Raw genomic sequence first — 23,550 nt, 5'->3', positions numbered from 1 at the left:
TAAACGTACTTTGTATATAAAATAAATATCTATTTCGCCTTGAATAAGGTATGTGTGGGGAAGAGTGGGGTTGTGGATGTAGGAAAAAGAAAAGAAAAGAAAAAAAAAAAAGTTCATGGGGGTATGGCGATGATCAAATAGCAGAGGATACTGCGCCAGGTTTTGAATCTTTAATCTCTTGAATAGGTACATTTTCTTTACCCTGTTCGTTATTCAAATCCACGAATTTGACATCATCGTTTACGGCTTGAGGCCGGTAAACTGGGGAATACTGTAACTTTTCATTCTCTTGTTGTAACTTGCCTACTTCTAGCTTAAGTTTGTCAACTTCTTTTTCCAACCTTTTGCCAAATACATCGATATACCAAGTAGCACCATTATAACTGGCCCATATGAATATTGAACATACAAAACCGCCACATGCATGTTTGTATTTATACCATATGGGACAAGGCAACATTGTCAACAACTGGTACCCAAATTGAATCAATGTGAATGCCAATGTTTGCATCCATAGATAAGGCAAGCCATTAACAAATCTACCCAATAGTGTTGACTTATTCTTGTTTTTCAAATAGGAGAAAGAAGTAACTTTACCCTTTTCTATTTGCTCTTTGCGCTTTATTGTGATGAAGTAGTGATAGCTCACTTGCCATATGGTATAGTATACCGATGTGATGATTAAGCTTTTCGCGAAATTCCAATTGTCAATTGCAGCAATGCCAGGGTATCTTTCTTGAATATATTCAGGGTTCAATTCATGAACCATGACAAACATCGTGATAGGAGGCATAATGTGAATAAACGAGGATGTGGTTTTCTCAACTGAGTGCAATACCAAAGAATTTCTCCATGTGACAACTGCCCAAGATAATGTGCCCAATGACAACGAGAACACGGAAACAAACAATGTAGGAGACTGCGGGAAAGCCCAAATGAACAACATCAACAACAAGTTCACGTAATAACACAAATCAGCCAAGTAATACTGAAAGGATTGCTTGAAATAAGTATAAAATCGAATAGGCATCAAGACTATAAATAACCCTGTATGGAAATGGGGGAAATATTTGGGGTACTTGCCAATAACGAATCCTCCACATGCAATAATAAAAACACTTACAGCGTAGAACAATTTCTCAGTTGACGAACTGGTTAAGTTCTTGTGTATTCTTTCGTCGAATTTGACCAACCTTTGATTCAAGATATCTTGTAATTTGTCCAATTCAATGTTTCCCTTCTTGTTGTATATATTAAATTTCTCCTTTGTTTTATTCTTAATGCTCTTGACTCGCCGTTTTGTCTTCTGGCTGACTCCATTCAAGTCGAATCCAAAGTCGAAATCATTGGCAAACATGAGCTTGGAAAGGTCTAAATATGGAACAGAGACGGTTGAATCATTCCTCACTAGTGTAGGTGAACCAGTAAGCAGCGACTGACTAGCATTGGAAGAAGCATAAAACCCTTGCTCATCATCGTCATCATCTATAACAGCCGACTCATTTTCTTTATTAGCACCCGCAAACTTCTGCAGCAAAAGTAGCCCGTCCAGTCCTTTCTTTGCCATTATGTTCAAACCAGCTGTAACAAAGTGAAACCTCTTCTATAAATATTGTATCCTTCTCTTTTGCCAAAGTTTCAATGACACACGGGGGGTTTTTTTTTTTTTCCTTCTTGTTTATTGCTTATCAAAATCACGATATTGATAAAGCGGTATTTACCTATTTACCTTTTCTCTCCTTTTTTCTTCTTCTTTTTACACCTTAGTTGGACCTAAATACGTAACAGGGACGACAGGTAAAAAATAAGGGGGGGGGGGGGGGGGAAATGGTATGTGACGACGCAAGAGAAGGGTAAATGGGAATTTGTCTTTGTAATTGTTTACTTGCTACGACGAAACTCGCCTTAGAGGATAAGAGATCCAAGTGACGCGATGCGATGCGATGGAACGGGAAAAAAAATCAATCAATCAATCAATAACAACGATTAAAAAAACCAAAATCTCTATTTTGAATCACCACGTGGATATTTTTGCACCATACAAAAGGGGTCACATCAATTAGTATCCCGTCTCAATCTCACTCTCTTTTATATCTCACTCTCTTTTTATATCTTTGCCTCTTCATTCCTTTTTCCTATTTCCTATTTCTTCATAGCTTCGACATTATACATCTTGTTGTTATTTCTTCCGTTTGGTTCATATGGATGCTTTAAATTATACTGGTAACATTCCAAGAGACACCTCTTGACATTTTCAACACTCTTAGCACTTAGTTGGAAATGGCATGCTATTCTTCCACCCATTAGTTTAACATCATACTTTGACTTACCCAAATCAACCAATAACATGTCATCCATCTTATTGGTCTTAAGGTCAATAAAAACGAAATTTGTATCAACTGGGCATTCCAAGATTATTCCAACTTCATCACAGAAATCCCCAATGCTCTTTGCAAAAATATGCGATTTTTTAATCTTGGGCAAATTGTAATCCACTGCATGCATCGCCATTGAAGTCATTATTCCAGCTTGTCTTATTCCACCACCATTCTGTTTCTTAAAGTGGTTTGCCTTTGTTATATCCTTTCTCGTTCCTACTAATATCGATCCCATTGGTGCACCAAGAGATTTCGATAAGCAAAGCGATACGGTATCAAAATACGAGCAATATTCCTTTATACTGACCCCAGTCTCCACCGAGGCATTCCATAACCTAGCTCCGTCTAAATGTAGCTTGATATCATTTTGCCGACAAAAATCGCTAATCTTGATTATTTCTGCAAGAGGCATGATAATTCCGTGTAAAGTGTTTTCCAAAGATATCACTTTTGTAGGAGCAGCATGGATATCTCCGTCATCAAAAGTAACATTTTCCATAATGTCTTCAAGAGTCAAGAAATTCTTATTAGCTGGTCTCACTGGGTGTACCATAGCTTGACTTAACGTAGCCAATCCACCAGCCTCGTGCAAAAACACATGTGACCTATAATCACATAATATGCTATAAGGAGGTTGCACTAAATTGACTCTTAATCCAATTTGGTTAGACATTGTTCCACTGCAACAAAATAACGCAGCTTCCTTACCAGTGATTTCACACATACGTTGTTCTAACTGCAATGTGGCTTCATCTTCACAATAAACTGAATCTCCATAGGTGGCACTGAGGAACCCGGCTTCAATCATCGATCTGGTAGGCACGGTGAATGTGTCACTTCTAAATTCGTTATAAGTTGTAAACGACTCTTCCTCGTCTGCCGTCATTGCTGCTATACTGGTAGTGGTGGTAGTGGTAGTTGCTGTTGTTGTTGCTGTTGTGACGGTGGCAATTGCAATCTTGTTTTTATATATTTCCCTAAAATCACCTGGCTTTTTTAAGGAAAGAAATGTGAGTCAGAAGAGGAAGAGAAATAAGTCAAACTCTCTACAGTTGATCTTTTCTTATTTTTTTTTTTACTTTATTATTGTCTACCCTATTTTTTGTTTCTTTTTGATTAAGAAGTGGAAGAAAGGTCGATAAGAAAGAAACCCTTCTCGCGTCTGCTGTTCATCGCTACTTGAGACCTTTTCTTCCGAATTTGGAATTTGTATGATTGCAAATTTTTCAGTCGCAAACTAAGACAAAATTACTCGGAAAAACAATTTAAAATAGTCCGATACTACCAAATGTAGTTTATACTTGAAAAAAAAATAACGTATTTACCAAAGTTTCTTTGCCGAATAATAATCAACAATAGGTGAAAATTGATGGGAATAAATTTCCGTTATGTCGCAGTTTATATTCAAAGTTTACCGTTTGAGATTGAATGCCTCCTTTCCTTGTCCTGTACACCCAAATTTCTTCTTTCCCTTCTGATGTGATTTGTCCTTATTATTGCTGTTGCTCATCTTCTCCACGGTGGATTATTCTAATTATAACTAAACTAGTCTATGGCATTTGTGCAATAACTATACGCTACCATGCCATCTTAACCGTTTTTCTGGTTTTGTGATTCTAAATGCCAAAAGAAAAAAGAGGGGAGAAATCAAAATGCCTCAGTGCGAACATTACAAAGACACAATTATACTTGGCACATAAAACTCTGGAAAGAACAACAAAGTCCTTCCCTAGCTCTACAATCGACACTAGCAAGCGAAGCGAGATAATGGAGCAACACCTAAAAATATTAGCTTTATAATATCTCCTTTTCTCAACAATATCTCCTTTGCAAATAGTCAAACTCTTTTTTTAATTATCTTCTCTCAATTCACCTGTTTTAGAAAACTGGTCATATTGAGTTTCATTTCTAGATGTCTGTGTCTGTTGTTTAAAAGCATCATGAAATTGCTGAAATGTGTTACTTTGAGATTGTGGGTAACTTCCTGCAACAGGTGCTGAACTTGTCGTGGATAAGTCAATGCAATCTCCAAAGGGTTGGAATTCTCTGCTTGGAATAGGCGATGAAGAATTTGTCATACCATTACCACTACCACTACCACTACCATTACCATTACCATTACCATTACCACTACCGCTACCGCTACCGCCACTATATGGGTTAAAGTTGAGTTGTGATGAAGAAGACACAACATTTTCTTTTCTCCATATCTGGGAACTATTTGAAACTGATCTTGAATGGTCTATCGTGGTGGGACTAAACGCTTGAACTCTTTCATCATGGTGATTCCATATATTACTACTTGAAGATAATAAAAATCCATTTGGTAAATTGGATGATACATTAGGGTTCAAAAAATCGTTAAACGTAGACTTTGTAGTTTGACTTGTAGTGCTCCATAAGTCTGATTGTTGTAGCGTTCCCGAATTGTTATAACTTGTAGTGTAAAAATTGGAACCAAGATGTTTATGCATACCTCCATTTGTCATAGATGCTGAGTCACCACCACTGCCACCAGCAGTGCTATACAATATTGATGACTGAGGTAAAGGGGAAACCACGCTCGGGATTGGTAGGTGGTTTTCATACCCAAAACCTGGTGCCATTTGACTAACAGGTTGATTACCTAGGCTACCCTCATTATTTGCAAAAGTAGAATCCACGTTAAGTACATTATGATGGATAGTAGGTGAGTGCATGTCATAATTTCGTTTCTGTGCCATAGTTGCGGCATTTATCCTCTCCAAACTAATGTATGGTTGTTGTGTTTCCAAAGTATTGTGACCGCTTGCTAACAGCACATGTTCATTAGACAAAACACTTTGATAAGATTGTTGCTGTTGCTGTTGCTGTTGCTGCTGCTGCTGTTGTTGTTGTTGTTGTTGTTGTTGTTGTTGTTGTTGTTGTTGTTGTTGTTGTTGCTGTTGCTGTTGCTGCTGCTGTTGCTGCTGCTGCTGTTCAATGTAGTCATAAGCTCCAGCTTGAACCACATCGGGGCCTTGTGAAGAAGGCGATTCTTCTCTTACTGCTTCATCCCTTGCATAAACTTGACTATAATGATCTGCAAAATTGCCCCTGCTACAATTATTGTTACTTTTCTTGCTGTGTTCATCAACTGGTAAATAATTGTTGTGTTTGCTCAATTGGCTGAATTTGGGTTTCGGTAATGCATTACTGAATCCACCAAACTCAATCGAGGCTTGATATTCACTTAATTTGACCGGTTGATAATTATTGTCTCTATTTAACTTTGCAATTTCCAACGATTGGTGGATAGATACAAACTTCTTAATCTCGGCTTTGAATGCTTCTTTCCAGTGATTTTCAAACTCTTGATAATTGTTTATTTCTTGCATTATCTCATCTTGCCAACTAGGAATGAGTTGGAATATCTTCAATAGTGCGTCGAATGCATTTTTAGTAAGTGAACCATCTTTATTAAACACCGAGAGCAGATTTGGGTTGATTGAGGTTGACAAAGAAGTACATGAGCCATTAGGCACGGGGGTAGGCGAATGCGAATTCGAACGCAAATTCTCGTTAGCAGCTGTATGCGACAGGTTAAATAGATCAATCAACTGTTTCAACTGACTCAATAACGAAAGCGATTCCTTCTTTTCTATTGCAAGTTGTTTAATATTTTCCTCTACTCTTTCACACTCTGCTTTTTCTTCTTGTATTTTGATTTCTATATTCTCAATCTCGTTGGCCACCTTGACCTTTTCTTGTTCTTCTACTTCAACTAAATGTTGATTTCTATCCTGTAATTGCTTAATTCTCTTCTCTTTATCTCGAAATTTATTGTCTAGTAATGCCAATGAGCTTTTGAAACTGTTCAACTGTGCTTGTAATTTGGATTTTTGAAACGATAGGTTATTCTTTGATTTCTCTAGTGATTTAACATCCTGTTCCTTTTTGGCCTTGTTTTCTGCTTCTTCTTCAAATTCTCTTTTATAAAATGCCACTTCTTGTTGAAGTGATGCTTGTTCATTTTGAGTTTCTTTTTGCACATTAGCAAATTCAGCATTTGCTTTTGCCAATTCGTTCAGTGCTATTACAAGATAGTTGTTCAATAGCTTTGCGTCATCAATGCGTTGTATTTCGTCTCTTGTCATAGATTCCAAACTCTCTTGTAGATCTTCTTTATTGATTATATCTTCATCCACCGAATGCTCCAACATTAGAGCGTCCAAATTCTGCAATTCTAAATTCACAATTTTCTCGACATGGCTCTTATCATAAGTTTGAACGTAAACAATATCAGACTTGGATTTGAACTTGGTTATGGAGTTGCTAGCGATGATTTCTATCCGGTACATTTGCTTAGGAAGTAAATTTTTCAACTTACATGAGGTTGAGGTTAGTGTGGCTGCTTCCTGGCCGTTTATAACCACAATATAGTACAAGTTTTCCCCGCTTTTAACCTCAATATCCCAATGTATGACTATCCAAGTTTCTGAAATAGAATCAACACAAATGGCGGGAATATGTGGAATTTCAATATTGAGATCCTCAATGATTTTCTCCACTGGTGTGTTCAAAACTGTATAAAACCGATATAGAAGCCAGCATATCGAAGGTATCACCGTAATCAACACTTCTATCATCCTTTGGAGATCTCCCGGAGTAATGAAGCTCGCTCTCTAGACTTTATATCAAAACCAAAACCAAGCAATGATTCTTTCCTAGTGAAAATTTTATTCAAACAAAATTGATTCCTGGAGTAAAGAAACGGAAAAAAAAGAAAAGAAGAAAAGAAGAAAAGAAGAAAAGAAGAAAAGATGGATAAAAGAGTGGCATTGAAAGACCAAGACAAGAGATTAATAGAGATAAGAAGAGAACGGGAAAGGTACGGAAGTATGTGCGGAAAAAGGATATAACGGTTTTGATGGAGTAAAGAACTTTGAAGAAGACTTTTTTATGACTTGATTGTTGAAGATTTAAAAGAAACGAGTTAAAAAATGCATCAAACTGGAAAATGCTACTAAAGCGAGATAAAAATCCTATAAGCTGTTTACATCAGTGATTGCCCAATGTTGAAACATCTTGGCGCTTCCTCTGTAATAAGCTTCAAGTGTTGCTCTAAATCATCTCTATATGTTGCTCTCAAACATCTTGAATCTGTAATGGTTAGAGTGAAAAGAAATAACTAGGGTATTATCGACTGATGAAAATGGAGCTACCATGTGATACTCATCGATAGCTGCTTACTATCTCGGTCTGCTCAATAGTAAGCAGCTATTAAAAGTGTTGTAACAAGCTAGCTATTAAAAGTGTTGTAACAAGCTAGCAAGTACTGCTCACTATCTCGCTCTGCTCGATAGTGAGAAGCTATCGATAGTGAGTAGGACTTTGTAGCATTACCAACTACAGTATTAGAGGTTGGATATATTTGTCTAAGCAACCTTTGGTTGTACTTGGAGAGAGCGACACAAGCTCGCTTTGCTCGCTTGTGTCGCTCCAGCTCGATACTGTTTTATTTAAAAAGGTCTTCTTTACTGCAATTGGCGAAAATAAGCCAGTTTAATGATCTACACTTTTATCTACACTTTTCCCATCTTCTCACTTGCACTTAAAACCCAAAAACGGTGATACTGCTCACCTTACTCTATTTCTATAAAATACTTGTAAAGAATCTATAATCCACATCTGTACTCTCTCTCGCTCTACTTGATAGTCTATCTCCTCTCTTTCTGTAACAAGCTACCGAGTGTTGCTCCACCATCTCGCTCTGCTCGATAGTGTATCGACTAGACTCGTTTCACTCGTCTAGTCTCTAGTCTCTAGTCTCTAGTCTCTAGTCTCTATGCATGGTATAGTCCTCCTTACACCACTTTGCTCGTAAGTTTTTACCCCATCTAAAGAATGAAAAAGGGATCAAGATATTTGCCAATGAAACAAATGCTAGTAACCAACTCGCCCATTGAAGCCCTAATCCCTTATACATATAAGTAACAAATAACGGGAACGCTGCACCGGCAGTGCTTCTAAGAAACACTTTTGTAGCTAATGCCGAAGCAGCATATTTGGCATAAGTATCAATAATGTAATTATTGAGCGAATAATAAATTAAAACCATCCCGTATCCAAAAGCTAAACCTGACGACGCTGGTCCTACCCAGATGATATGTTTGTAAGACGTCGCTCCCAAGATAAACAACGCTATTGCCGGAAATGGAGAACCGATCATTGCTCCCCATAGACGCATCTCTGGTGGTACTGGCTTACCACTTTTGCTAATCTTCTTGTAATGGCTCTCCAAAAATGGAGTTGTGGTGACAGCTAATCCAGCGCCGATCAAAATTGGAATCAACATGAGACCAATCTTGTTATCTTCAAAGCCATACAATTTGTTGAAAATGTATGGATAAGCAAAGAAGAATGCATATAATAATGCATATATTATAGCAACATAACCACAAACTAGGTCCAATACTGGTTCAGTGACAACAAACTTCAATGGTAACAATAAATTGATTTTCACCATTTCCTTTAATGAAAGTGGAGACATCTCTTGCTCTGTCATGATATTCGAATCACCGGTTTCTTTTCTTAGCTTCTTGGCTCTCTTCTTCAAAATAACTGGCGCATAAGTTTCCGGAATCAAGGCTAAGATAATCCACATAACACCTGCAAATGCCATATTGACCCAAACCATTAAATCGAATCTTTTAGTGCCTACACTAATAAACCCATTAACAACGCCGCCCAAAACGGGCCCACTATAAGGACAAAAACTGAAAAATGCAATAGCCAAACCACGAGTCTCATCGTGAATATCGACTAGGCTAGCACCCGCGTTGGTCAAAGCACTAGCAGCAAAAACTCCACACAAAAACCGACAAACAAGTAAACCACCAATATTGGGTGCCAAAGCACACGGAATGTTGAAAATGGTATATAGTCCAAAACTTATAATATAAACCGGTCTTCTGCCTATCTGCTCAGACAAAGGGGCCCAAAGCAATGGCCCCACACAAAAGCCAAGAACCATCAAAGACACCGTTAGTGTCGACACTTCAGTTGAAACATGAAACTTTTCGTTAATTGTGAATAAACCACCTGATAGACAAGAGGACCCGTAGGCTGCGCTAATAACAGCAAGAGAAAACAACAACGTATATACCCATTTGAGCCACATTGGCCAATTCAAAGGGTTTTCTGGATCATTAGTAGTAAAAGTGACAAATACTATCTCATCTTTAAGCTTATGTTTCTGACTAACTTCTCTACCTAAACTCTCCAATGTTTTGGCTGGTACCAAACCTGTTTCTGTTTCCAAAACATACTCTTCAGGGAACATCGGACTCTCAACCGGTGGCTGATTAAGACCCTGTAATGGTGCATTTTTGCTTACTCCTCTTTCAATTAATGAGTAAACCGTTTCCGTCTTTCGAAGGCTTAATTTGTTTGATGTTTCTCTCTTCAACTCATCTTCATCATCAGACCTGACTTGCAGCGAATCAATTGACTCTAGGTCATAAGGGACTGGTGGCGAGTAGGTGGAATCCGAGTCACTTGATGCCATTTTATTAAAAGCTTACTATTATATTATGTGATTGCAAAAAAAATTACTAATAAACAAGTGATAAATCTACAGAGATGTATATATTCTCGTTATATATATATGTATAACGTTTTCATGTTTATAGAGTACATATGCTCACACGTTTAGTTTATCATGATCCATGCATTCAAATCTTGCACTAAATGGTTTGCTGCATTTGCTTTTCAACTGAATTAACTTCGTTAGCCGTTTCCGAACCGCAGTTTCTTTTTTCTTCTTTTTTTTTGGGTCATATTTCCTATCTTTTTGATCTCTTACTATAGCATGTTATTATCTAAGCTCTCAATAAGGACAATCATCTTCTTTTATGGCGGAAAAGCTATAAATTTGCAAACTAGAGTCGCTCAACTTAATTGCAGCTCACACGGGTTTGACACAAGAAGTTGGCTCTGTCATTATGTAAAATGATGGTTATCCGATCCTTAGGGGACAAGAGCAAACATACAATCCAGCTAAGAGAATTTATGAAAAAAAAAAAAAAAAAAAAAAAAAAAAAAAAACTTGAAATATTTTTAGAATATCCTGGAAAATTTNAAAAAAAAAAAAAAAAAAAAAAAAAAAAAAAAAAAAAAAAAAAAAAAAAAAAGAAATAACTTGAAATATTTTTAGAATATCCTGGGAAATGTTCTATCGCATGAAAGATAACAGGCTCGCTCGGAGAATCTTTTTCTCTTAAAAAAGAGGGTTTAGAAGGTGTAATATCAATGTACCTTTCGCTATACGAAGAAACAATGGGTGTGGAAAGATGACGGCGAAAAAAGAGAGTACAGGGAAGGGAACAATAAAGTTAAGCTGGTTATGCTTTATTATAAGTTGAAATGACGGCCGTATGGAGTAAGGATATAACTGTCAATACTTTTAGTTAACAATAAATAAGCTGTTTGGGGTATGAATTGCTAAAAAGGGGATTTGTAAACCGTTTTGCAATTGATTGATCCAATGAATTCAATATTAAGCATACGGATCCTACATACAAGATGGAACTTGGTGATGGCTCAAGATATTGATGTTTTAGTTTGTAACCACCCTTTGCTGGGTATTAGTAGTAGAGATTCTAGTACTTATCTCCCAGTGCTGCTTTTATTCGCATTTTTTTTTTTTTTTTTTTAAATACTTTTAAAGTTTAGCCGCGGTTAAACTTACACTATGGGGTTTGATAGGTTTTTTTTTGTGCTTCGGAAAACCTTTCACCAGTTTCATTGATAAATAAAATTTGTTAGAAACTAACTCTTCTACGTAAATACTATATACCATCGGCTATCATATCCAGCACCCCCCCCTCCTTCCCCTCCTCCACTCTATGGAGCACTGTTTATAAAACTAAATGATGCGCATATCTCTATTTATGGTATTGTTCCTTCGTAGTTTCTCAAGTGCTTCCTAGTGGCATATCTTTCACAACATTTGCATGGAGCTCATCAACAACAAATACTTCGTTGGCACTTGGGGCATGAGTAGTTTCTTTAATCATTTTGGTTATTTTGGTTAAGTCAGAACCGGTTATTGTTTCCATAAAAGCGCCAATCTCAATATTCTCATGATTCCCAAAAAGTCCAAATTTCTTGGAACTCAATCTATCCAAGATCGACTTTGAATTTGTATGAGCATATATATTGACATCTACTGCTGAGTGACCATGTGTGGTCCAACCAATTTGGGCTTTAAAGGAGGTGATGTTATTTATAGCATATAACAAAGCCTCTGGATTTGATGCTTTTTCAACTAATTGCGCAACATCCTCATCTGTATAGGAAAAGATACCCATATCAGATTGCAAGATTTCCTCTTTTATAAATTTTCTTAACACATTATCACCGCTGCTCTTTAGCTTTTGTTGATGTATTTTTCTAGCCAAGTATTCACCGGATTTGGTTGTATTCAATAATACTTCAGGATACCATAAATAGTCGGGGTACGCTTCGGTCACCTGTCGAGCAGTAACTAACCCGCCAGTCTCGTGATCACTAGTAGATATTGCTACCGTTTCAACGTCAGTGTTGTCAATGAAGTTGATAACTTCTTGAAATGCTTTATCGTAAGCTAAAACTTCCCTCACCTGAGCAGCCGGATCATTATGATGTCCTGCATGGTCTATTCTTGATCCTTCAATCAACAAAAAGAAACCCTGATCCGAGTCCTTGGTAGCTTCAGACAAAGCAGTCAATGCCACTTTAACTTGCTCAGCCAATGATGGGTACTCGGCAGAGTCACGATCTATGTCATATGGTATGTCGGTTTCCGCCAATAATCCCAAAAGTGGCAAACTAACATTCTTTCCACCATCCAATCTATCAAACTCTTCTCTATTGGTAACGTGCGACCAACCATTCTTTGCGGTTTCTTCTATCAAATTACGAGAATCAGCTCTGCAACCACCCGAAACCGATTTTGGTAAAAAGTGGCATCTTCCTCCTCCTAGAATTAAATCAACTGCACGTCCAAAGGGATATTCGCCAATTTGATGTTGTGCTATCAAATCTTCTTGGAATCGATAATCTGCGTGCGATGAAAAGGCAGCCGGCGTTGCATCAGTGATTCTTGTAGTAACAACCAACCCTGTATAATAACCTTGCAATTTCAAGGCTTCAAGGATAGTTCCGCATGGACTTTTATCTGGGCTAACGCCTATAGCGCCATTATACGACTTCAAAGCACACGAAAACGCAGTTGCACCTGCTGCCGAATCAGTCACCAACGAGTTGGAGGATCTTGTTCTCGAAGTTCCGACAAAATACTTTTCCAACGTCAAAATGTCATTTATGGCCAACTGGTCTCGATATTGACGGAATGACCTAGCTGCAGACATACTGGCAGGTCCCATTCCATCAGTAACCATCATTATCACATTTTTCTTTCTATATGGATCAAACTCAAGCAACCCCGGTTCTCTTTGTTCTCGAGCATTATTTGAGTAAAAGTACAAATAGGCTATAGTTATGAGGGTCACTACATTGAGCATAAATGATAGGTTCCTGGTTAACCTTGAAGATGACTTTTTGTTTTTGCATGTCAATGTATCTCCACCAAGGAGAGGTAAGCGTTCACCCATTATAAAGCTGCAGCTCTTTTCTAAAAAAAAGAAGAAACAAACAGGTTTCTCCTATTTTCCTTATCGTTATCTGTTGACTAACTTTTGCACAAGATAAACCTTTTATCTTGCCTTTTCTTACAATTATATTCCTATCAAAATAATAAAAGATAGATAAGAAGAAGAAGAAGAAAAAAAAAATTAACATACATTTGTACTAAAAGCGCGGTCTTTTATTTTATTTTATTTTATTTATTTTTCTTTTTTTGTCATCGCCTCTATGGAATCATCTATTGTTGAAGATTTTATCTTTCTACCATGCAACCCAAACTTGTTGCAGTTTTAACGCAAGGAGGTAAAGATGCTACCGATTCTTAAAAGTTGGGTATACAAACAATATCGTTATCGACTGCTTTGTTGTAGATAAGCTTTCCAATAGACAAGTCCATTATAGACAAACCAACAATTTTTTGAACCGTGGTATTTGTTGTAGGATCAGTATAAGAGGAGTCTTTGGTGACAGCGTTTTCTGAGTATAGTTTGTGAATTTCGATTAATTGGTCTGCTTTGTATTCTGATTGGATCAACTCTCCTGCTTCATGTAATGTATGCGTCTTGGAATCAACAATTATTTGGACTCCTCTGCTCTTTAGCTTTTTGATAAAGTCTAAGTCTAGTTCAATCATGTGTGGTTTGTACGAGCCGATCAATGATATGAATTTTGGCCATTTAGGATCCTTGTTTATATATTCTTCTTTAATGACCGGTATTGAAACTGGTACGCAACCGAATATAATGGAACTATTCAAAATGTGATCTTTAAAAACAGAGTCGTCTTCTTCTTCTCCATTCAGGAACCCGTTGAACTGGACGTTTGTAAACTCTTTTTCAAACTTTTCTTTCAACTTGATGGCATTAGCTAAAGATCTGTTGATGATATTAACTGTTTTTATTTTCTCGGCACCGTATAATATTAATGTCAATTTGACATGCCAGTAAGCTTGTAACCCGACACCGAAAACTGTCAATTCAGGTAGTAAGATCTCATCATTGATGTCAATGACTTTTGTCAACCCTAAAGTGGAAGCCAAGGCTGTTCTAAAAGCAGTTAGCGTATTTGCATTTATAACAGCTTGCAATTGTCCTGTTATTTCATCAATGACTAGCACACACCCTTGAAATCCCAAACCTTTAGAGTTATTCCCTGGACCGCCACTAATTACTTTAATCCCTACCTCAGTTGGTGATACGCATGGCATGAAAACGTGAGTAGTATCTGAATTTGAATTATTAGATTGTTGAACAATTCTAGGCGGCACAATTTGATCGGGATTGGTAGAATAAGCAGTGAGACTGTTGACCAAAGTTGGTCGAAACTCATCAAGTATAGTGTTTCTATCTAAATAGCTATTCAAGAACTTGGCCACGGCGTTATCAGTAATTACCTTCATAATTTCTTCTCTTCTCCTGCTCGGTGGTTTGAATAAACTAACTAGAGGGGTGTAATTTTTCACTTTTTCTATAAATGGCTTTTTTTCACGTGTCACGTGATAATATGGGGAAATTACATACCTTGCAGAGTTGTAACCTCACGTTTGTGGGGCGCACAAATGTTTAAACGACACTATCGAGGAAGCGAGAAGCAACACTATTGAGCAGAGCGAGAAGCGACACTATTGAGCAGAGCGAGAAGCAACACTATTGAGCAGAGCGAGATAGTGGAGCAGCACCTAGTAGCTTGTTACGACACTATTGAGCAGAACAAGATGGTGGTGCAGCACCTAGTAGCTTGTTACGACAGTAACTCGCCCTACACTCTCCATACTGCTCCACTAGCTCGCTTTGGTCCCTAGTGTCGCTTGTCAATGTCGTGTTATAAAACTGTAGATTTTCCGACATTAAGATTTTTCTTTTTGCGTGCAAAGGAATCACGATTCTGCAACTATAAACTGCTCCTCTCCTATTCACTACTCACTACTGCTCGGCTACTTTCTACTCACTACTGCTCCTCTTCACTGCTCCGCTAGCTCGCTTCGCTCTCTAGTGTCCAATTTTTTTTTTATTTTTTGAGAGTCGTTGGGTTGTAGGTACCTCATCCGAAAAGCAATGTTGGCTAGTAAACTATCTACAAAAGCGACAGTTTCCACATCGGTTTCATCGCCGGTCTCAATATCAACATTGAGATTTGTTGCGAGGTTTATATGGAGTCGTCAAAATACGACTTTAAAGAGATCAGACGATAATCAGCAAGAGACAGAAATACTAGCAGCTGCACTAAACCTTCTTACTAAAAAGCCCCAAAAATCTTCACCATTGTCTTATTCGATTGATTACAAACCGTCTCTTTTCAAAGCCGTGACTCGCGGATCGCTGACTGAGACATTACCAAATGAATCACCATTCATATCGGAAGCAGACGCTGCTCAGCACATATCCTTTATCAATAGTTTAATACGTGATGTCAACTTGCCGCTGAGTACAATGCTTGATATAAATGCACCAAAATTGCTAAATGAAATGAATGCGAGTCAACTCAGCTCCTATATAAAACTGGTACAAAATGAAAATGTGTTGATTGAAATTGTTCATTTGTTCTTGATTCATAAACGTCTCAACTTGCGTGTTTTGGGCGATGTAATAATGCATCCCAAATTGGTGAATTTGAGGAAACTCCCGTTCAATTTAGATGAGCCTGAGAAGATACAGGGTATACAAGGATTACTGGTTGTTAAGCTACGTATTCTTTTGCTCCGGAAATATCAAATGTTACACCAGCCTAATAAGATTTTGGCTAATTTGAAGCAAAATATTGAAGAATACCTCTCGTTGATTAAGAAGCATCAGCTCTCGGCACATTATGAACGAACAGTATGGAGGTTCGCATTTAACTATATGAAGCAATATGATCAATTACATTACATCAAAGTAATGAACAATATAAGAACAAGTGCTTTAATTTGGCAAGCCAGTTCACAGGAAAGGAGTAGACAAGTTGCCTCATGGTTATTGATGCATCATGGAGACAAGCTTAATCAGCTCGAGAAGATTTTTTGGAAACTCGCACAGTCAACTGATGATTTTCAGCTTAAAAGATTGGCAATAAAGTACAAAGTAGAAGAGTTGGATCAAAGTTTGCACAAAGTAGAAGAGTTGGATCAAAGTTTGCACAAAGTATGCTATTCCTTTATCAATGAGTTGGAAAAATTTTTAATCAATACACACCATGATCAACTGTTAAACAGCGTGCTTGATGAATTGACCAACTACCGTGCGAAATATATCAAGTACGTATATAGTAAACGTCTTGACAATACAGGTAATGATGACATTTCCATGCAAGAAGAGTTGACCTTGCACAGAGCCTAACAAAGTTGCTACACCCTATGGCCACAATTTGTTACATTGCAGTTTCTATGCTACATTTGCTGAAGTGGCTTTTACAAGTAAAAGTCTCGTTTTCAAATTTTATTGGATCAATTTCTATTCCACGGGGTGGCAAGGCTTTAAATGGTAAAGCATTTGCTTAAATAAAACTCGCACAAAAAAAAAAAATTAATTTTTCATAGGGAGAAGGGACAAAAACAAGTGACACTAGTGAGCAAAGCGAGCTAGTGGAGCAGTATGTAGTATCAACGGCCCACTGACTCTAACTTGTTAGATATAACTTTGAGCTTACCTCTGATTTCTGACCCCTCCCAATTAGAAGAAAAAATGATCCTTGGAAATAGATACTATCGAGTGGACACTATCTATCGAGCAAAGCGAGATAGTGGAGCAACACTATATATTTATAAATGTTCCACTATCGAGTGGAGCAACACTGTATATTTATAAATGTTCCACTATCGAGTGGACATTATCGAGCGGACACTATCTCGCTTCGCTCGATAGTGGAGCAACACTGAATATTTATCAATGTTCCATTATCGAGCGGACACTATCTCGCTTCGCTCGATAGTATTGATGCTTTCTTTTTTCAGTTGCTAACAATACTTATCTTAAGCAATCTACTATTTCGTTACTTTTTTCTAAAGCTAATTAATTCAATTCCGTTATTATCTTATTATTCTATTCCGTTATTATCTTATTATTCTATTCCGTTTATTGCTCTAAATGGATTTTTATCTCTTTTAGCAAAAACTTTAGTCTTTTATTTATTAATATAATCATTAATAGTTAAATCCCTTAATTTTAGCCCTTTTTTTTTTCTTTTGTTAGGGCCGTGGGAGCGAGCGAGAGAAAGAGAGAGAGCGAGAGAGAATGAGTATGGCTAGAGAACTAACAGAGGATGATCCACTATTGCCGGCTACACATTCGGATGAGCCGAGTTTTGGTTCAAACTTAGTAGTTGATATCCAGGACCAGCCGTTGTTACATTTGGAGGAGGCGGCAAACGATGTTTACGAAGCAGTGATTGAAAATGAACAAGAATACGATGAAGATGAACACAATGAAGACGTCATTTGGTTACGGGAACAGCGTGTGTTGAACAAAAGCACACATTGGCTAAAGAGACCAAGTGTGCTCATGATCGCAACCATAACCTTTTTATTGGCATTCGCCTCCTCAAGTGCAGAGTCAACTAGGCAACTATTAACTTTGAAATTGGCATGCAATGCTCTTGGTGCAGATAAATGTACCAAGGAATCGGCACAAGTGCTAATGTCCAATTTGCAATTGGGCTACAGTATTTCAGGAGCTATCATAATGCTCATATCCTCGGGGAAAGTAGCTCCTTTGAGTGATTTGTATGGCAGGAAAATATTCATTGTAGCTGTTGTCGCGTGTTTCTTTGTAGGTCGAGTACTGAAGTTGCTAGTCATGTCCCATTTCAACAGTTTGCAGTTTTATCCCATGATCGCTTGTGATGTTGTATCGAACTTGTGTGGTGGAATAATGGCATTGATTGCATTGAGTAATTGCTACATATCTGACGTTGTTGAGCCTCACCAAAGAATTTACTCCTTGGGCATTAGTATAGCTGCTATGTTTGTTGGATTGAGTATTGGGCCATTGATTGGCAATGCAGTAATTTCATTGACAACAAGATTTAACGCTACCGTAGACATTGCAAGTCACGAGTTTATCCCCTTGCGGTTCGAAGTGGTGATCATTTTGCTTGATTTGTTGCTTGCAATTTTCATCTTACCAGAATCACGATCAGAAAAAGCCAGGAAAAAATCAAGGTCAATTTCAAGGTCCCTGAGCCGAAGCAGTTTTCTTGGTGAAACCACCACCACCACCACCACCACCACCAACAACAACAACAACAACAACAACAACAACAACATTAATAACGAGCAATCTTCAAAATTCTCAACATTTTTAGCTCAAATCAATTTCTTCAAGCCATTGAAATTGCTTTACTTACCTCGCGAATTTGTCAGCCATGCAAACAGACAGACCATAGGTCGCGATAGATTTGCGATACTTGTTTTGGTTTTAATAGATTGTGTCATGATGACATTGGCATTGGCATTAGGTGAGATTTTTGTACTTTTTGGTATCTACAGTTACAATTGGAACCAAAGTGATTTGGGCCAGTTTCTAGCGATTACATGTTCCAGTAAAGCAGTTGTTTTGATTGTTTTATCCCCGATTATAAGTCATAAAGTATTGCAACATGGATTTGGATTTAAGGTGTTCAAAAAGAGATTTGATATGGTTGATTTTTCAATGTGTCTACTCGGCTTGGTATGTGAGGTAATTGGCTTTTTTGGATTTAGCTTGGCTCCAACAACTCAAGTTTTTTTCATATTTACTGTCTTTTGTGGGTTTGGCTCCTTGATTAGTCCATCTATTGGCTCAGCAATTATTAAGTTTTATCCAGAAGCTAAAATTGGAGAAGTTTTTGGAGCCATGTCTTTATTGAAAAATCTATTTGCATTAGTGGCACCTATTTTCTACTTGACAATTTATAAATATTCTTTGAGTCAGTGGCATCGTCCAGGAATCGTGTTTATTGTTACAGGATCAATATTGTTTTTTTGCATGCTCATGTTGATCTCAGTGAAACAGGTACTTCGATTAAACAAGGATTCAGACATCCCTTCATTATCCAGAAACAATATCAACTTTGACTCGGAGATAGAAGAACCAACTCTGTCACAAGAATCACAATTACCACCACCACCACCACCACCACTACTATCAAGTCCAGAACAAATGCGCCGCTCTTCTGGTCAGCGCAGTAGCTTTAGTGATTTGCATAGGAACAACAGCTTTATTCAAAAGGAGCAGAGCGGTTGACCATATCCTCCTTTTTTTCTTTTTCTTTCTTGTTTATTCTACTTTATATAAACTTTTGAATATTGTTATGATATCAAATCCATTTATCATATACTTTTTGCTCCCTCTCCCTCTCACACATTTTCGTATCAACCCATCAATCTGAGAGCTAATTCCACACTAGCAAACGTGCCGGCACTACATGGGATTGCCCTTAGTAAACAGGGTACAATTCCACGCCAAAATCCAACAAATCCATGATGTTTGTATATATACCTTGTTGCCTTTATTGAAGAACCATTGAATTTGCTATCTTTACCCCACTGATCACTTTGAACATTGGATTTTATCACATCCAACGGGTAAGAACTTAACCAAAGGGCATTCCCTGCCAAAGCACCAGAGACGAGCAATTCGGGAGTTGAGATTTGATTTCTACTCTTGTAATGTTGTAAGCTTATAATCTGCTGAATAATAGTTTCGTAAGTGAGAAACCAAACACCATAAGCTTGGAATTCACGGAGTAGTGTGATATTGAATCCACGATATATTCCTTTCCAACCAAAAGAAGAATAAATTTGTTTAATGGTTTTCCTCATTGACAATGTCTCGCCAGAAGATGACTGGCTCAAAATCCTCAATTGTTCCACTGGCGAAGTTACCGGCGAGTTAACAACACCGGCCATAGCTCCTGCAATATAAGTCTGAGGCCATAAGCTCAAATTCGATTGACCTGTAAAGTGTAAGATTTGTCTTTTTGTTTCGTAAAATCCATAAAACTGTAAGGATACACATACTCCAACACCGAATAGCGGAGGCAAGGTTCCCTTGTAAAACGCCAAAAGTCCTTCATTTCGAATCACGTTTCGAATCACTTGAATTGAAGATGTCGCCGAACTTGTTTGCAAACGAATCTTGACTAAATCTGCCGGCTGTCCTATCAACACTTGCGTAGCTCCACCTACAAATCCAGCTGCAACATCTTTGGCTTTCCGTAATAGCGAATTGTCAACCACAGCTCCAGCTGACCCTGCTACATCTGCCTTCTCATAATCATAAACCTCAGAACCAGCCATAGCCTATACTATCGTAATTCCTAATAACAAAAATCCAATCCCTTGTAGACTTGTAAGTATAAATGAAAGAGTGCAAAATTTTGCAATCATTCCTGCATAATATTATTCCTCCTTCCCTTTCACTTTGACTTCTCCACAGTTTATCAAAAGTCACGTGGACTTTGCATCCCGCTACCAACTTACAATTTGTCTCTTTTTTTTGAGCAGTGTCGTAAAGCGAGCCTCTATTTTTTTGCGACACTGAATTATTGACCACGTCAAAAATTTTGGAGTGAAAAATTAACCGACCTCGAGAGAAGTTACTGTATAATTGTATTTGGTATTTGAGTTAATCTAACACATTTGCCAGCTCAGTTGCCAGGTCAGTTACCAGCTCACTTGAAAAGAATGTCAGGTAGAAGAAGAGCGTATCCACAACCTCAGTATACAGCTGGTACACCGGTCGGTGGTGGCGCTGTTGGAAATTCTTTTATTGACCAACGCCAACAACAACAACAACAACAACAACAACCAGGAGGGGCACAAGCACAAGGTTATGGCTCACCATATGGAGCTGATCAATTACAAGGTCAATTCCAACGAATGAATGTTGGTGGTGGCGGTGACCCAGCTTACCAACCTCAACATTATCAGCAACAACAACAACAACAACAACAACAACAACAGCCATTGCCCAATGCACAAATTAGCTACGACCCATACCAGCCACAACCACAGGCCGGGGTTTATGGACAGGGAATGGGAGGTGTTCCCCCTACGGCCGGTCCTGCTTCGCAGTCAGGTATAGGTTCTGTTTATGGCGGTGGAGGCGGCGGCGGCGCATATGGTCAAGCTAACAATATCCCCACTGGAGTACAATTAAACGCGTTATATACAACTGACTTGTCAAGGGATTTACCACCACCTATTGCTGAATTGTCGTTTCAACCTCCGCCAATTACTTTAGCGGAAAACGCAACGTTGATTCCAGGCTCCAAAACCGCTAATGCCACGCCTGATTATTTTAGGTCTACATTAAATGTTGTTCCCACCAGCTCCTCTCTTTTGAAAAAGTCTAAACTTCCTTTGGCATTGGTTGTGAAACCATATAATGCATTGAAGATTGCGGATGAAAACATTCCAGTTACATGCGATACTACAATTAGCAGATGTCGTCGTTGTCGTGGTTACATCAATCCGTTTGTTATTTTAGCGGAAAATGGAAGACGTTGGAGATGTAATTTCTGTAATTTACTAAATGACATACCAAGCGCTTTTGATTATGATGAAATTAGCGGCACTGTGAGAAATAAGTTTGATAGGGTCGAATTGAATCATGCTGTTGTCGAATTCATTGCGCCAAAGGAGTATATGGCTAGAGCACCACAACCCATTGTTTACGTTTTTATCATTGATGTGTCTGTGCACGCAGTGCAAAGCGGGTTAACTGGAACCATCACAAGAACAATTTTAGAAAGTTTAGATAGAATCCCCAATGAAAACAGAACAGCAAGAGTTGCCTTCATTGGTGTCGATTCAAACTTGCACTATTTCAGATTCAACGAAGGTTTGGAAGGTACAGAGATTATGGTTGTTGCTGATATTGAAGAGCCTTTCTTGCCGTCTCCCGGAGGATTATTGGTGAATTTGGATGAAAATAAAGAAGCGATTGAAAAATTACTTTTGGACTTTCCAACTTTCTTTGAAAGTACTACAAATCAAGGTTTTGCGTTGGGTCCATCTTTGAAGGCAGGTCACAAGATGATCAGCAACGTTGGTGGTAAATTAGTTTGCTTTGCAGCTACATTGCCAAACATTGGTGAAGGTAAACTTAGCGTTAGAGACGAAGCAAGTGTTGCGGGTAAAGCAAAGGAGGCCAAGACTTTGTTAACGTCAGCAGACAGCTTTTATAAATCCTTTGCTGTTAATTGTAACTCATCACAAGTCACAGTTGATCTTTTCTTAACTTCGTCTGCTTATCAAGATGTTGCAACATTGTCTAATTTACCAAGATATACAGCTGGTCAAACACACTTTTACCCAGCTTGGACAAGCAATAAATCTGAAGATGTTACCAAATTATCAAAGGAAGTAAGTGACCACTTATCTCAGGACATTGCTTTGGAGGCTGTTTTAAGAGTTAGAGGCTCAACCGGTTTCCGAATGTCCTCATTTTTTGGAAACTTTTTCAATAGATCTTCTGACTTGTGTTCATTCCCTACTTTCCCAAGAGACCAATCATACTTGATTGAAATGTCGATAGAGGAAACAATAAATAAACCAGTGGTATATTTCCAGGCTGCCGTGTTGCATTCCACTTCTTTTGGAGAGAGAAGAATCAGGGTTATGAATTTGGCTTTACCTACATCTTCAAAACTAGTAGATGTATATGCTTCTGCTGATCAGTTAGCAATCACTAATTATTTCACCCACAAGGCTATTGAAAAGGCCTTGTCGACATCATTACCAGAAGCCAGGGAGTATCTTATTTCTAGAGTTGTTGATATCTTGAACATATATAGGAAAGAGCTTGTCGCAGGAAATGTTTCGGGTGCTTCTCCATTGCAGATCTCAACCAATTTAAGAATGTTGCCATTATTACTATTCTGTTTAACGAAACACTTGGGTTTTAGAAGCGATAGAGTACCTTCTGATCACAGGGCCGCTGCGTTGAATAATCTTGGATCATTACCAATTCCGCAGTTGATAAAATCCATATATCCAACAGTTTACTCCTTGCACAATATGCCAGATGCATGCGGCTTACCAGGAGTGAAGGATGAGGATGAAGCAGAGACAGAGGATGAGAATGAGACTTTAGTTGATGTAGTTTTGCCAGAGCCAATAAATGATTCAAAGGCCTCTTGGGAAAACTATGGATTATATCTTATTGATAACGGCAGTGAACTATTTTTGTGGGTTTCAGGTAATGTCGTTCCAGGTTTGATACAAGATGTATTTGGTACCGAGAACTTGTACGATATACGCACAGGCAAAACTGAATTACCCGAGTATTCTATGGAAGAGAGTGAATTCAATTATCGTGTGCGCCAAATAATTAGTAAGGTTAGAGAACAACCTGACTCAATCATTTGGAAAAATTTATACGTTGTTGTTGGAGCGTCCTCAAACGAACCTATTGAAATTTCTCAGCAACGCGATCTTATGGCTTTGAGAATGTGGGCTTCAAGTTGTTTAGTAGAGGATAAAACTGGTACAGAACCTTCGTATAGAGATTTCTTGACTTCATTAAAGTCAAAAGTTTCACAATAAAATTTAAACACCACGAATGAC

General features: G+C 38.1%; 10 protein-coding genes across 10 annotated transcripts; 3 read left to right on the top strand and 7 right to left on the bottom strand. All coding sequences in view use genetic code 12, as the record gives it.

The window, feature by feature from the left end:
• Positions 1-133: 133 nt before the first annotated feature.
• Positions 134-1,567, bottom strand: KGF56_000044 (glycerophosphocholine acyltransferase; the record flags this gene model as incomplete). Its single annotated transcript, XM_049325815.1, has 1 exon — positions 134-1,567. The coding sequence occupies one exon, from the start codon at positions 1,565-1,567 to the stop codon at positions 134-136; it is 1,434 nt and encodes a 477-aa protein (XP_049182887.1).
• Positions 1,568-2,142: 575 nt separating this feature from the next.
• Positions 2,143-3,264, bottom strand: GLY1 (Gly1p; the record flags this gene model as incomplete). Its single annotated transcript, XM_049325705.1, has 1 exon — positions 2,143-3,264. One exon carries the CDS (start codon positions 3,262-3,264, stop codon positions 2,143-2,145), a length of 1,122 nt encoding a protein of 373 aa, XP_049182886.1.
• Positions 3,265-4,228: 964 nt separating this feature from the next.
• Positions 4,229-6,985, bottom strand: KGF56_000042 (uncharacterized protein; the record flags this gene model as incomplete). The annotated part of the gene is made up of 1 exon (XM_049325595.1): positions 4,229-6,985. One exon carries the CDS (start codon positions 6,983-6,985, stop codon positions 4,229-4,231), a length of 2,757 nt encoding a protein of 918 aa, XP_049182885.1.
• A 1,190-nt stretch (positions 6,986-8,175) lies between these two features.
• On the bottom strand, positions 8,176-9,906 carry TPO3 (spermine transporter; the record flags this gene model as incomplete). The annotated part of the gene is made up of 1 exon (XM_049325484.1): positions 8,176-9,906. The coding sequence occupies one exon, from the start codon at positions 9,904-9,906 to the stop codon at positions 8,176-8,178; it is 1,731 nt and encodes a 576-aa protein (XP_049182884.1).
• Positions 9,907-11,314: 1,408 nt separating this feature from the next.
• On the bottom strand, positions 11,315-12,994 carry KGF56_000040 (PHO8; the record flags this gene model as incomplete). The annotated part of the gene is made up of 1 exon (XM_049325374.1): positions 11,315-12,994. The coding sequence occupies one exon, from the start codon at positions 12,992-12,994 to the stop codon at positions 11,315-11,317; it is 1,680 nt and encodes a 559-aa protein (XP_049182883.1).
• Positions 12,995-13,347: 353 nt separating this feature from the next.
• On the bottom strand, positions 13,348-14,424 carry KGF56_000039 (uncharacterized protein; the record flags this gene model as incomplete). Its single annotated transcript, XM_049325263.1, has 1 exon — positions 13,348-14,424. The coding sequence occupies one exon, from the start codon at positions 14,422-14,424 to the stop codon at positions 13,348-13,350; it is 1,077 nt and encodes a 358-aa protein (XP_049182882.1).
• A 655-nt stretch (positions 14,425-15,079) lies between these two features.
• On the top strand, positions 15,080-16,339 carry KGF56_000038 (uncharacterized protein; the record flags this gene model as incomplete). Its single annotated transcript, XM_049325152.1, has 1 exon — positions 15,080-16,339. The coding sequence occupies one exon, from the start codon at positions 15,080-15,082 to the stop codon at positions 16,337-16,339; it is 1,260 nt and encodes a 419-aa protein (XP_049182881.1).
• Positions 16,340-17,239: 900 nt separating this feature from the next.
• Positions 17,240-19,222, top strand: KGF56_000037 (uncharacterized protein; the record flags this gene model as incomplete). The annotated part of the gene is made up of 1 exon (XM_049325041.1): positions 17,240-19,222. The coding sequence occupies one exon, from the start codon at positions 17,240-17,242 to the stop codon at positions 19,220-19,222; it is 1,983 nt and encodes a 660-aa protein (XP_049182880.1).
• A 128-nt stretch (positions 19,223-19,350) lies between these two features.
• On the bottom strand, positions 19,351-20,277 carry YMC2 (Ymc2p; the record flags this gene model as incomplete). The annotated part of the gene is made up of 1 exon (XM_049324930.1): positions 19,351-20,277. One exon carries the CDS (start codon positions 20,275-20,277, stop codon positions 19,351-19,353), a length of 927 nt encoding a protein of 308 aa, XP_049182879.1.
• Positions 20,278-20,664: 387 nt separating this feature from the next.
• On the top strand, positions 20,665-23,529 carry SEC24 (COPII subunit; the record flags this gene model as incomplete). The annotated part of the gene is made up of 1 exon (XM_049324819.1): positions 20,665-23,529. The coding sequence occupies one exon, from the start codon at positions 20,665-20,667 to the stop codon at positions 23,527-23,529; it is 2,865 nt and encodes a 954-aa protein (XP_049182878.1).
• Positions 23,530-23,550: the final 21 nt, after the last annotated feature.

Source organism: Candida oxycetoniae (assembly GCF_023343755.2).
Source record: "Candida oxycetoniae strain CBS 10844 chromosome Unknown scaffold44, whole genome shotgun sequence".
Taxonomy (NCBI): domain Eukaryota; kingdom Fungi; phylum Ascomycota; class Pichiomycetes; order Serinales; family Debaryomycetaceae; genus Lodderomyces; species Lodderomyces oxycetoniae.
This window is presented reverse-complemented; position numbering and strand designations above follow the sequence as displayed.